Genomic DNA, 14,412 nt, shown 5'->3' on the forward strand with positions numbered 1-14,412 from the left:
ATAGGTAATTTCAAGTATCCAAAAAACCAGCTAAGCATACCATTAAAAACATTTCTTTAAAAAAAATCGCTTTCTGGAATGTTTCCCTGATTATTTAAAAAAAAAAAAAAAAAAGACTACGGGCCAATCTACACTTACAGGTTTTTTCGCTTCCAATGAGGTTTCACTGCCCATCTTTCACACTACGCAGTACCCGCCTCGAATTGGAACCGGAATTTCCTGCTTCCGTGCTCCCTCTTTCAATACCCTAATATCCCGGTATTTCCCCTTAATGTGCTCTGGTTTTCCACCTTCACTACTGTATCTGGTCATAGTCCCCTCCCCTGCCTGTCCATATACAGCAGTGTTTGTATTTCCCTCCTGTCCAATCACAGCTCTCGACGGCCCCATGTCGTCTTCCGGCTACTGATCACGTAGCTTCCTCAGCACTCAATGTTTCCTCAGCAACAAGCAAAGGGCTGGATGTGCGTGCGCTTGTCTGATCTCGGAAGCTAAGCAGAGTCAGCCCCGGTCAGTAGTTGGATGGGCGACCGCCTGGGAATCCAGCTTCCTGCATTGAGCAGGGGGTTGTTCTATCCCCTCAAATGAGGCTAATTTTTACCCTCTTCTATCCCACTCTTCGGCTGTTTTTTAAAAAATTAAGGTGTTATCTTCGAAGAATCGTGGCTTCTCCGCAATTTTTTTTTTTTCCTAATTCAGGCATGATCTTCGAAGATTTGAAAATTTGAAGATTTGAATCTTCAAATTTTCGAATCTTCGAAGATCATGCCTGAATTAGAAAAAAAAAACATCGCGGAGAAGCCACGATTCGTCAAAGTTAACGCCTTAATTAAAAAAAAAAACAGCCAAAGTGGGGGATAGAAGAGGGTAAAACTTAGTCTCATTTGAAAGGACAGAACAACCCCCTGCTCACTGCAGGAAGCCTGATTCCCAGGCGGTTGCCCATCCAACTACTGACCGGGGCCAACTCTGCTTAGATTCCGAGATCAGACAAGCGTACGCACATCCAGCCCTTTGCTTGTTGCTGAGGAAACATTGAGTGCTGAGGAAGCTATGCAATCAGTAGCCAGAAGACGAAATGGGGCCATCGAGAGCTGTGAGTGTGGTGGGCGTGGAAACAGCAGAAACAGAAAGAGTTTCTGATCTTCCAATGAGAGCCACCATCTTTAAGAGCAGGAAAACAGCACAGCGCTTGAGTATAAACCAAGCTCGTGCATTCGATGAAGCACCGCAACGGGGAAAATGGGTCAGTGTAGATAATCACATTGTAATGCGAGAGCATTTTTAACCCAACACCGAATTCATTGCGATGGCGGGCGCAATGTAGATCGGCCCTAAATATGCATATGCTTTAATGTATATATGCTGAAGACAACAGTTAAGTGAATAATCCCACTGTAATAAAAGATTATCTGTAGCTATTTTCGAATGTCATCTGCCATAAATCTTTGCCATTACAACTTGAATTTGACCTAAAGAAACCTTATTAGTTCAAGTCTGGCTTCATGTGACTAATTATAACCAATCTGTGTAAATGCACTTAAATATCTGTAATTATGAGCTACAATAATATTGTATTCAAATTTGTCTTGCTCAAGCTGAACACTGATTTAGTGAATATAATACAGTGTTTAATGGCTATCGGTCCTATTTAAATGCTAATCACCTAGAAGAGGTTTTCTTTCCAGAATCACCATACCGATTTTATTCAACAGCTTATTATTCAGTAAAAATTTCAGACAGGGAAAAGAATTCTCAAAAGTGATAACATACTGGCCTGTGTGTAGGCAAAGCAGGGAGGGGAGGACTAAGAGCTGGAAGTGTCTGACATTAAAGATAAACCTGACTTCCCACCTGAACATCACATTCAGAAAGCTGCTTGGTTTGGCTTGCCAGTAAAGGATTGGTTTTAGGAGTTATCCCCTCATCCCCAGCTTCCTGACTCTGGGATGAGGTGAGGGTGAAGTACCAAGATGTGTTTCCTTTTCTGTCAAAACCTCCCCTCCAATGTTCCATGAAGTCTTCTGCTTTGACATGGCAAAGGGGAGCACATCTCTGTGCTTTCCCCTTTCCCAATTTCAGATGGGGTAAGCACAGAAATCCACTTCCATTTTCATCAGTTCCCCTTTCTTCTCTGAAGAGACTCAGGTTAAAGTTAATACAACATGCAGGTTTTAGTCATGCAAAATTAAAACCTAATTTTCTGAGTACTGGGAAGAGTCTGGAATTAAGGTGACTGTGCGTTGTTCCTATTATAACCCTAATAGGAACAACGCACAGTCACCTTAATTCCAGACTCTTCCCAGTACTCAGAAAATTAGGTGGCATAGCCTCAGAAATTGAACAGATAATTCATTAGGAATGAGCTACATGACGTTCCTTTCTTTTCTCATGAATGACACCTCTACAAATCAAACTTTGATTCTGAGCTACATCTGTCATAAATGAATCAGTTTGAAATAATGGCATTTGAAATAGCAAATGTGGAGGCCCTTTAGGCGAGAGAAGTACAAAAGGGGGGGGGAAGCCTTGCTCTAATGTGTCACATTGATTAAAACATCTGTCTACTGCCTTTGTATACTGGCTAGATTTTTAAAAAGGAAGAGGGATTATATTGGATGAGCCAAAACCATGTGGAGGACAGAACATGAAAGTCTTCCAATAAGACTGACATCCAGTGGCTCAGGCCCCCAACTGCCATCCCACACAAAAAGCCTATACCTGTCCTATATAGACTACTCATACCTCAATAGCCAAGGTTCAACTGTGCAGGCAAGTGGAATCGGTTGGGCAGCACAGTGGATCCCGGCAACACACACAGCCACAAATAACGACAACACGAGGCTGTGATTGCTGCGGGATGCCACTGCTCAGCCTGGCCTACGCACCTCACCCCTTTAGTCACATCTTAGCTGCCAGGGTACTAAAAGTTCTCCTCAGCCTCCCATCATGGCACACTCCAGCATGAGTCCTGGCTGGTGTGGGGCTTAACTACAGCTTTGCAGATGTACACTGCACTGAGGGCAGGACACTCCCGCCTGATGTTTACTCAGGGGAGAGGGGCACTGTCCTTCCTAGGAGGATAACATTAAAAGAACATTTGAGCCACTATTGTACTAACTAAATCCCTGCATGTGTGAATGTTGTGAATGCAGGCCAGACAATGAAAGAGAGCTATTTTTAAGTTAAATTTGCTTTCTAGCCAATGTATTAGTTACATGCAAATTACAGATATGAGAAATAGAAAAAGCACTTTTAGAGTGATTGTGTGAAAATGCCCTTTGGATATGAATCGTGTGGGTGCAGTGCCTACATGAGGAGGGATCCCCATAGGGAACCACATTGATAGTCCAAACCATGGGAGGTCCGTGTGCACCTCCCATATCACCAACCATCCCCCCCCTGCTCAGTCAAGTAATATCTGGTGTCTGCACGTGCAGGGAAGGGGGAACAGGGCAATGTATAAGTGCTGCTTCTGCACGGAATGGAATTGTACCATCAGTGTTTGTGACTTCCCTTCCCCTTTACAGGTCAGAAAACAATTATACCCTGATGCACAGCTTTATAAAACATCTAGAAGTTATTACTCTTTCTCAGAAGGGAGCCCACATTCTGTGTCCTGCTCAAAATATATGAAAGAAACAAGACAAAAATATCCAACTATCCAAAAATATCTAAAATGAACTGTAGAACTCTAATTTTCAAAGGTATTTTCCTTGCACAATTTTTTTCCCAAGGAGAACAGGTTCTAAAATAGCTGTAAAACTCAAACTGCATCAGGCCCTTTTCTGAAAATAGAAGTCTTCTACAGCACCTTTGGACATTATTCTCTTATTTACCCTGTGGATTGGTGCTGCTTCTTGTTTCTGGACTGCTTTGACTATATGATTGTGCAATAAATGAGCATTACAAGCCCATTAGCACTCTTACAAGAAAGACACAACTCACAGAAGTTATCAGTTGCAGTGGCTTAAATCTGACATGAAAACAGTACTTAATTCCTTTAATTTAAAAAAGAAAATAGCAAATGGATTGTGGTTTGTCCTCACCGCAGCCTGCACTTACTGTACTCTGTATTCCTCTGTTCTATCATCTTTGTCAGTCTACTTAACCTTTCAAAGATATTCCTGCTGACAAAATCAAGGATGTTTTCACAGTTTGAAACAAAGAGTCTGAGAGGTCTCTAGAGAGCAATCTTGGTTTAACCCTCTTTGGATGTAGCAAATGCCATAGTTCATAAATTACAGATATTGTCTGACTTGTGTATCCACATGCTTTGCTGAAAGCAGCCACATAAAAATAAGAAGCCAGCAAAGTACTTGAGATTAAATTTCTAGGGGTTTAAGAAAATAAAAGTGCACCAGTGGCATCAAGAGAAGGCAAGAGTAAGCTCTCTCCAAAACAAATGCATTGAGATTTGACAGCTTTGGATGTAACCCATGTTCAATTCATTATAATTAGGGGTTCTGCTGAAATTTGACTGCAAGCAGCCCATTCTTCACAGTCACCCCATACTTACACTTACACACACACACACACTTCTGAATTAGCTTTTAGTGAAAATGGAAGATTTCATTATTAAAAAAGAGCCATCCTCAGGCTCAAGCCCAGAATCCGCAGCAGAATCATGGTCTCCCCTGTGCTGGGGTCAATGGCTACTGAACCAGGCTAGGTGCCTTTAACTAGAAAGGTTTCACTCACTGCTGGAGGCAGAGCTAGCCACCCAGATGGAGGTGCAGCTCTATTTAAGGCTCAGTTTGGGTGTGCTTCCAGACGAGGCTTGTATTGTACCATCACCTTGCCTCAGTCATGGAATTTTACAGGGGTCCAGATGACCCCCCCATGTTTTCCCAGCACTTCTTCCATCTTTTCTCTTACCACAGAAAATCCATTAGGAAAGACAGAGTAGATGCACAATGCCTTCTCACTGGGACCACTAGGAGCCTTTCTTCTGGAAGCACTCTGCATTTCCTTGTTGCTGAATCAATATGTGAGTCTGCTTGTATATTTCTCCAGCATGAGCTTCACATGGTAGTAGGCTGGGTATCTCCTGCTTTGCTTGGACTTTCCCTTACCACAGGGATGGGAAACCCCATCTGGCCTGCAGAGCATCCATGGATGCCCTCAGGGGGTGGGGCTTGAAGTGCCCGCTGTTCTCTGCTCTGTCCCCAACCCATGCTGGAGTGCTGCAGCTGCCACCTCAGTTGAGGCGGCTTTGGCTGCATCATGCCTTCCTCTATAGGGGAGGACACAGCACAGGCAAAGCATCCCTGGCTAGGCAGCAGCTGGAATGCTCCAGCGTGGGGCGAGTGGGGACAGGGTTGAGTCAGGGATGCATCACTGGCACTGTGCATTCCCCCATGTCCTCTGTTTTGACTTTTCTGAACCTAACCTCTGCCTTGCTTGATGTTGCCTTATGAGAACTTGACCTCTGCTTTGCTTGACTTTGCCTTACCAGAACCTGAACTTACTTGATTTCGCCTTGCTTCCCTTACTTTAATCCAAATATGTTCCTAGCACCACCACCACCCTGCTTGGGTTAGAACCGTATCTGGCCGAGATCCCCAGATGGAACAGAACAGCACCCCAAGAGGGCCCACCTGCAGTTCAGCTGGGCTCTCCTGCCTGCCCCTTGGCTTGGATTTACCTATCAGCAGTAGCTGATAGGTAGAAGGTTACACTATTGCCTTTGCTATAATGCCACAGAGCAATGCTATGTCAGGGCAGCGTGGGAACATCAAAATGGCAGGTGGTTTGCAGGGGCCTGCCACTGATCATAAGGGTGCTGCTGCTGAGGAGCAGGGGGTGGGCACTGGATGGCAATTTATGGCTCCTTCATGCTTGGAGACAGTCTTGGATCTTGACCATGGGAAACCACATTGCATCATATAACACTAGATTGTTGTGTGGTGCCTTCATTTTAATTTCACTTCCATCTAAATACAGAAAAGAAATGCCTTGGCAACACTAAGAGGTTCTAGTGTGAAAGCAACCAAGTATTTATTAAAACTGGGAAGATCCTCTTATGTAGCATCTCTACAGCTGATACCATTCCCAGATGAGTTCAGCACCTGAACTATACCTCCGACTGAGAGGAAATGGTAACTAAAGTATCACATTGTATACCTTTTAGGAGCCAATACTGCCTGAAATTTGTGCAAGTTACATTGTGAGAGCAACTTAATTTTGTAGTTAAAGGCAGTGTTCAGAGTGTGGTGGGATACTATCCCACTTATTTTCTGGTGCACCTAAACCCATCTTATCAATGGATGTAAAACAATCCCAGGATGCTAAACAGGGCAGGGTTACACCAGCATTGAGAAAGGTCACTTAACTGGGGGGTTTGTGAAGTTTCAAAGACAGCCTGGCTTAGGCCTTGGAGGAAGAGGAAGCTCTCTATCTAAGTGCCAACCAGCCTGCCTCTATAGTCCCTGCCTTCTGCCTCTCCCAACTCCACAACGGCTCTGACCTGGGCAAGGATAGAAGATGGAATTAGGCTTGGTTGGTCATCCATTACAAGTTTTTAAGACAAGATGGGAAAGGGACATTGGGTAACTCTACATTACCAAAAAAACCTGCATCCTTACCAGGGCTTTCTACTTTCACTTTCTTTGTGGGATTAGGAGGGGCTCCTTTACACAGCAGAAATGTGGTTTGAATCGAGGGAGCACCTCCCTCCCTGGCATGTGTGCAAAGGAGCAGGGGAGAGGAGTCTTGTTTGCATGGCTTAACTTGTGCTGTACTGTTTCTTCACAGCCTGCAAGAAAGCTACGACTTACTTCGGCGTAGTTGTAAGATTGTGCTGTAAGTCTGCAACCCTAGGCACACTTGCTTGAGAGTAAGCCCCATCGAAGTCAATGGGACTTACTTCTGAGTAGACATCTTTACGTAGACTAGACGTGCCAAAATAAGGAATGCAAATGGCGGTCCCCATGGGAGCCGCCATTTGTGTACGCGCTTTTTTTTTTCCCAAAGTCACTCGTGATTAGGGTTGGCGGAGAATTTCTCCCGGAAACTTCGGGGGGCCAAGCGCCAACGTGTTCGGCCCCCCGAACAAGTTTCAGGGAGAAATTCTCCGCACCCCCCCGCCCCCGGCACACCCCCCCAGGACGGGACTTACCTTTGCCGAATGTCCCTCCCGGCGGCGGGTCCCGGCGGCGGTTCGGCGGGTCTTCGTCAGGGGCGGGGGCGGCAGCCGATCTTCCGACCGGCTGCCGCCGCCGCCATTCCAATAAAACTAAAAAAAAAAAAACGCCCCCGTGATAGGCTACGTGACAATTAACGTAGCCTATCACGGCTAGATTTGCAAAGTCAGCCGTGATAGGCTACGTAAATCGTCACGTAGCCTATCACGGGTGACTTTAAAAAAAAAAAGCGCGTACGGATAATGGCGGCCCCCATAGGGAGCCGCCATTCCAGTTCCTTATTTGGTCGCTGTAGTCTACGTAAAGATTTACGTAGACTACAGCGACCAAATAAGGAACGCGAATGGCGGCTCCCTATGGGGGCTGCCACTTGCGTACGCGCTTTTTTTTTTTTTTAAGTCACCCATGATAGGCTACGTGACGATTTACGTAGCCTATCATGGCTGACTTTGCAGATCTAGCCGTGATAGGCTAGGTTAATCGTCACGTAGCCTATCACGGGGGTGTTTTTTTTTTTTTTTTACTTTTAATTTCGCGGCCAGGCGAGGCGAGGCGCCTCCTCCCCGGCCTGAATTTCGGCCGGGCGAGGCGGGAAACCTCCCCCCCGGCCTGAATTTCGGCCGGGCGAGGCGGGAAGCCTCCCCCCCCGGCCTGAACTTTGGGGGGAGAGCAGCGAAGCGCCTCCCCCACACTGCGAAAAGCTGCGAGACCAGGTAAGTGGGTTTCATGCACCCCTACCCGTGATAGGCTACGTGACGATTTACGTAGCCTATCATGGCTGACTTTGGAAATCTAGCCGTGATAGGCTACATAAATCGTCACGTAGCCTATCACGGGGTCTTTTTTTTTTTTTTTACTTTTTGTTTCGCGGCCGGGGAGACGGGGCGCTTCTCCCCGGCCTGAAATTCGGCCGGGCGAGGCGGGAAGCCTCCCCCACCTCGCCTGAACTTCGGGGGGAGAAGCGAAGCGCCTCCCCCCCACCGCGAAGCCAAGCTGCGAAAAGGTAAGTGACTTTCGTACATCCCTATCTGCTACGTGCAGCAACAACAATGCTCTCTGATCAGAATATCCTGCTGACTGAACAATATATTGACTATTTTCTGGTTCAGTATATGTTCACCATGTGCATGATTTAAGGCAGTAATAGGTAGGACAGGAAAGATAATTAAAATCAGTTCAGTTCATAATCCCGAGATCTCCTGTAGTTCAGACCATCTTTATTGCCAAGGAGACCATGTCTGGCATGAAAACAGAATTCTCAGGGATGACTCCCCAAGGATTCGGGGGAAGCAGTCAGTGCCTTCTGCCCAACTTTCTAGGGGGTGTCTCCACAAGCGACTTACTCTGAAGTTGCTGCATTCCAAGGTTGTTCGGGGCACATGATGTTGTGACCATCGTGGAGTTTCGTGCTGAAAAGCCACTTCTTCTGAGACTACTTTTAGTTCAATTGTTTTCCTTAATTCGGCTTGTCTGCACTTCTGTTGTGGTGGGCACCAGCCCTCTGCATTTACCCAAGCATGACAGCCCTGCCCAGGGGTGTGTCTTTCACCTGGCCATGACCTCATTCACCCTGGTCAAGGGTGTTTCCCCAATGTTTTCCCCGCCTGTGTTTCCCCAATGTTTCCACCATTTTGCACATTGAATGGGAGTAGCTATACCCCTATAGCACTACAGCACTATCGTGAAACAGCACGTTTGAACAGGAGTAGCTATACCTGCTATTGCACTACTGCAGTTTTAGAGGGACAGTAATAAAAAGGGGGGGGGAATCGGGCATAGGTTGCAGAGGCAGGTGCTAACACACACTGGTCAGAGAAAGCAGAAAGGGCATTACACGGCAAGAGCGGGAGGGAGTGGGTGGAAGGGAACAGGCTCTCTAGGTGATGGCATGGATGAGGCTCTACCCAGTAGCCACCCAAACAATTTGTGGTAAACTGCCATGTGATCTGCTGAGAGCCCCAGGCTAGCTTTGGGATAATCCTGGCTTTCAAGCCCTGTGCGTCCCCAGATGGAGCAGATTCGACTCCAGTAGAAACCTCAGCAAAGTGGGGAGCAAACTAAACCCATCCCGTGGAGATCCCCCCGCCCCAGTTTCTTGAGTTCACCAGCTCCAACAGCTTATTTTCCTGTCAAGAACATCTCACACCTGAGATTCTACCTGTTTTCTTGTATGACATTGATTGTCTCCACAGAAACAGTTTGTGAGGTCACAAAGAACATGTGAAGCCGCATTAATGACCATTATAACAATTTAGGGCAAGACATTCCAAAAGTTAATGTGTGTTCTGTCATGAAATACTTCTTTGGAGGGGGGGCGGTGGATGACCCCAAATTCTAGGACTATGAGAGAAGCCTTCAATGGAATAAAGATTTTGTGCTTTTGTACAACTTTATGTTACATTAAACACATAACTCATGTACTTAGAAGTGGACACATCTTACTTTTTAAAAAGTAATTGTTTGGGCCCCAATCTGGGAGCAGGGTGGGGGTTAGCCGTTTCCAATTCCAAACCATTTTAGCGCTGGAAATTGTCATCCCCGCAAGTTACTATTTACCCCTATAGGTGCAACTTGCTGCAAATTCTGCTTTTTGTTTTCTACGTACTTGCATTCCAGGAGTTACTGACTGCTGCCTTCGTACCTGGTGCCAATTCCTCTCTAGAGACTTTAGTGGAAAATGTTGATTGTGGAGCAGTAGTGGACGATTCATCCTCACTGAAGACTATCAAGTCCTGATACAAAAGAAAAATAGCAATTAGTCAAGTAGAAAGAGTTGATTAAAAGCCATGTTAAGAGGACAGAATGTCCAGTACTTGCCCAGTACTGTCTACCCTAACTGGGCTCTTTAGGGTTTTAGGCAGAGATTTTTTTCAATCATGCTACCTGAGATCTTTTCTGGTAATATTAAGGATTCATAGAATCATAGAATAGTAGGGTTGGAAGGGGCTTACAAGGCCATCAAGTCCAACCCCCTGATCAGTGCAGGAATCCAAGTCCGAGCATCCCTGACAGATGGCTGTCCAGCCTCGTCTTGAATGCCTCCAGTGTGGGAGAGCCCACTACCTCCCTAGGTAATTGGTTCCATTGTCATATTGCTCTAACAGTCAGGAGGTTTTTCCTGATGTTCAGCCAGAATCTGGCTGCCTATAACTTGAGCCCATTATTCCGTGTCCTGCACTCTGGGATGATCAAGAAGAGATCCTGGCCTTCCTCTCCATGACAACCTTTCAAGTACTTGAAGAGCGCTATCATATCTCCCCTCAGTCTTCTCTTCTCAAGGCTATACAGTCAGGGCCAGAAGTATTGGAACAAGGATAACTGTTTTGGCAGTTGGCCTCTGTACACCTACCACCACATTGAAGTTGAAAGGAAACACACCCAGATGGGAATGAAGTCAGGACTTTCAGCTGTAATTCAAGGGGTTTGACAAAAGTGGGGCACTAACCATTCAGAAAGTACAGCCAGTGGCATACACACACACCCATCGTTGGTGGCTCATATGTAATGGAACTAACCAACATCATTTCAAACTTAAGGATCGCCTTTAATATCTGGATGAAAATCCTTTGCAGTCAATGACTGCCTGAAGTCTGGAACCCATGGACATGACCAAATGCTGAGTTTCTTCCCTCAAGATGCTTTGCCAGGGCTTTACTGCAGCTGCCTTCAGCTGCTGCTTGTTTGTGGGTCTTTCTGCCTTCAGTCTTGTCTTCACTAAGTGAAAAGCATGCTCTGTTGGGTTGAGTTCAGGTGACTGACTTGGCCATTGAAGAACATCCCACCTCTTTGCCTTGAGAAACTCTTGGGTAGCTTTTGCTGCATGTTTTGGGTCATTATCCATCTGCAATATGAAGCGGCGTCCTATCAGTTTGGCTTATTTTGTTTCCTCAGCCTAATGATGACCTCCTTCACTCTCATGGACACCTCTTTGGACCTCATGTTGGGAGTTCCAGTGAACAGCTACCAAATGCAAATGTAACACTCAGAACCACCTCCAGGCCTTTTATCTGCTTGACTGGCCATGGGGTACCCAGGAAACAGGCCACACCTGGCCGTGCAGCTGCTTGTCAGCCATTTCTTCCATTACTTATGAGCCACCAATGATGGGTGTGTGTGTATGCCACTGGCTATACTTCCTGAATGGTTAGTGCTCCACTTTTGTCAAACCCCTTGAATTACAGCTGAAAGTCCTGACTTCGCTCCCATCTGGGTGTGTTTCCTTTAAACTTCAATGTGGTGGTGCACAGAGGCCAACTGCCAACACAGTTATCCTTGTTCCAATATTTCTGGCCCTGACTGTACATGCCCAGTTCTTTCAGTCTCTCTTCATAGGGCTTAGTTTCCAGTCCCCTGATCATCTTTGTTGCCCTCCTAACCCTCTCCAGTTTGTCTGCATCCTTCTTAAAATGTGGTGCCCAGAACTGGACACAGTACTCCAGCTGAGGCCTAACCAGTGCTGAGTAGAGGGGAACTAGTACTTCCCGGGATTTGGAAGCTATGCTTCTATTAATGCAGCCCAAAAGAGCACTGGCCTTTTTTGCAGCCACATCGCATTGTTGGCTCATATTCAGCTTGTGATCGACAACAATTCCAAGATCCTTCTCGCTTGTAGTGTTGTGGAGCCACGTATCTCCCATCTTGTAACTGTGCATTTGGTTTCTTTTTCCTAGGTGCAGAACTTGGCATTTATCCCTATTAAAATTCTTTGTGTTTTCTGCCCAGCACTCCAGTCTATCAAGATCACTTTGAATTTTGTTTCTGTCTTCCAAAGTATTAGCTATCCTGCCCAATTTTGTGTCATCTGCAAATTTGATCAGCATTCCCTGCACCTCACGTTCTAAAATGCACATTCTAAAATGTTGCAATGTTTATATTTTGGAGGACCAAATCTCAATGAGTTTGAACAACAGGGCATGCCACCAAAGGGGTAATGGATTTGTTCTGACCATTCACGCATGTATAGTATTTATATGCTGCCTTTCAGGGCAAAGCCCTCTCAAGGTGACTTACAAACATAATTAGCTCCATATACATAGCAGGAACATTATGCTTCCAAAATATTTACAGTACATTCCACTTGCAATGCTTCTAGTCCAGGCCCCCAAAGATCTTCCTTTTAGCAGTGGTGGCTGATGGCTCCAATGTCAGTGGGGTGGTGAATCTGCTCCGAGTTTCAGTCAGAACTCTAAAGGAGCTGTCCAAGGTGCTCCACAATTGAGGCAATCCTGTCAAACCATTATCATTTCAATGGCTTTCCGTTTTCTCTGTCCTTATTTATATACTATTTGTGAGTGGTTCATAATAACAACAAATAATGACTTCAGATCCTCTGATAACTTTTTAAGTTACTTAACTGTTTTTAGAACATTCTAGCCTATATTTAGTTTTGAGATTTCTGCTTAAAAACTTCAGTTAAGCGCAGACCAATTAATTCTGATTTGTTTCTATTAATTTTATATCCAGACGCTGCACCAAACTTCTGGATAATCTCAGTTTCCCCAATCATTTCACTGGGTTTTGACAGGTAATCGTTATATCATATGCATATAGTTTGATCTTTAGTGCCCTGCTGACAGTACTCTCAGCAATTTGGCTGACAGGTTGAGTTGAGTTTCCCCTTGGCTTCTGGAGATAATTGTGAGCAGACCATGCACACTTATGCGGTCGATAATTTAATTATTTGGTTTTATACCTGCCCAATCTCATAGGCTCATTCATAGGGCATGATATGAAGTACGCCAAGGAATACTGGAGAACTGTGAGTCTCTCATGCAGGTCACTTATAATACAAGTGCATGACTCATGGCTAGGATCCTAAGTGCCACACATCTATTATTTATTACATTTATATCTGCCTTTCCTCCAAGAAGCAAGGCAGCATACATGTTCCTCTGCCTCCATCATCCTCACAACAACCCAGTGAGGTAGGTTAGGCTGAAAGTCAGTGATTGACCCAAAGTCACCCAGTGAGCTTCATGGCCGAGTGGGGACTAGAACCGAGATCACCCGAGTCCCAGGCCAACACCCTAACCACTACACCACAGTGTCTATTTTCACACTGGGAGGGGGGGGCTTTCCAGTCCATCTTCTTCCCATGGCATCCCTCCATGTCCTCCCACCCCAAGGGGACCTTCTAAAGCAGCACCTCATGAGGTATGAGGAAGTCCAACCAGAAGAAAATAGCACAGTTCCCCCATGTGGGAGTTGAAATGTTTTCTGCTTGTGCAGGGGAGGGGTGGATCTCATCTCCTATGTATAACTGCTGTACCAGACACCTGTGGTACTCTACTTCGTAGTGGGGGTGGGAGGTTGGGGAGGGAATAGATTCCTTGAGCTGCATCCAGAGTTCCCCATATTCATCTTTTGTCCAAACCCTTATCTGTAGTAGTGGGTTTCTGTGTACTCATACATACAGTCAGACCAGAAATATTGGAACAAGGATAACTGTTTTGGCAGTTGGCCTCTGTACACCACCACACTGAAGTTGAAAGGAAACACAACCAGATGGGAGCAAAGTCAGGACTTTCAGCTGTAATTCAAGGGGTTTGACAAAAGTGGGGCACTACCCATTCAGGAAGGACAGCTAGTGGCATACACACACACCCATCGTTGGTGGCTCATAAGTAACGGAACAAACCAACACCATTTCAAACTTAAGGATCGCCTTTAATACCTGGATGAAAATCCTTTGCAGTCAATGACTGCCTGAAGTCTGGAACCCATGGACATGACCAAATGCTGAGTTTCTTCCCTCTAGGGATGGCGGAGAATTCCGCCACGGATTTCAGTGAGGCCAAATGCACTGGCATTCGGCCCCCCGAAACCCGTGGTGGAATGGCCTCCCACCCCCCGCCACCCTACAGAATCACCCCGGAACGAAACTTAACTGGGGCGGGGGTGGAAGTGGCTCCGGTGGCTGGTCTTTCAGCCGGCTGCTGCGGCCGCCATTTGCGTCCTGCCAGGCTGCCGTGATAAGCTATGTAAGTATTTACGTAGCCTATCACGGCAAAGAGCAAGGACGCAAACGGCGGCTGCTACGCCGTTTGCGCCACTGCTCTTTCCGTGATAGGCTACGTAAGTATTTACGTAGCTTATCATGGTAAAGTCAGCCACGCAAATGGCGGCCACTACGCCATTTGCGTGGCTGCCTTTACCATGATAGGCTGCGTAAATACTTACATAGCCTATCATGGCAGCCTGGCAGGAGGCAAATGGCAGCCGCTACGGCGGCCGCCATTTGCATCTGCAGCAGCCCGGCCATGGCCGG

At 46.1% G+C, this 14,412-nt stretch overlaps 1 protein-coding gene across 6 annotated transcripts in view; it reads right to left on the minus strand.

Moving 5' to 3' along the window:
• ENTHD1 (ENTH domain containing 1) overlaps positions 1 to 14,412 on the minus strand; it is a 45,254-nt gene that overhangs the window by 9,830 nt on the left and 21,012 nt on the right. For 5 of the 6 annotated variants that reach the window (XM_084811757.1, XM_084811762.1, XM_084811756.1 and 2 more), the window contains exon 5: positions 9,751 to 9,877. In XM_084811757.1, the coding sequence (XP_084667883.1) occupies positions 9,751 to 9,877 (127 nt within the window). The remainder of the gene's footprint in view (positions 1 to 9,750; positions 9,878 to 14,412) is intronic. The other variant, XM_084811760.1, reaches the window with a different exon arrangement.

Source organism: Heloderma suspectum, chromosome 7 (genome assembly GCF_057233095.1).
Source record: "Heloderma suspectum isolate Gila_16-S chromosome 7, 16-S_ref, whole genome shotgun sequence".
In the NCBI taxonomy this organism is placed as follows: domain Eukaryota; kingdom Metazoa; phylum Chordata; class Lepidosauria; order Squamata; family Helodermatidae; genus Heloderma; species Heloderma suspectum.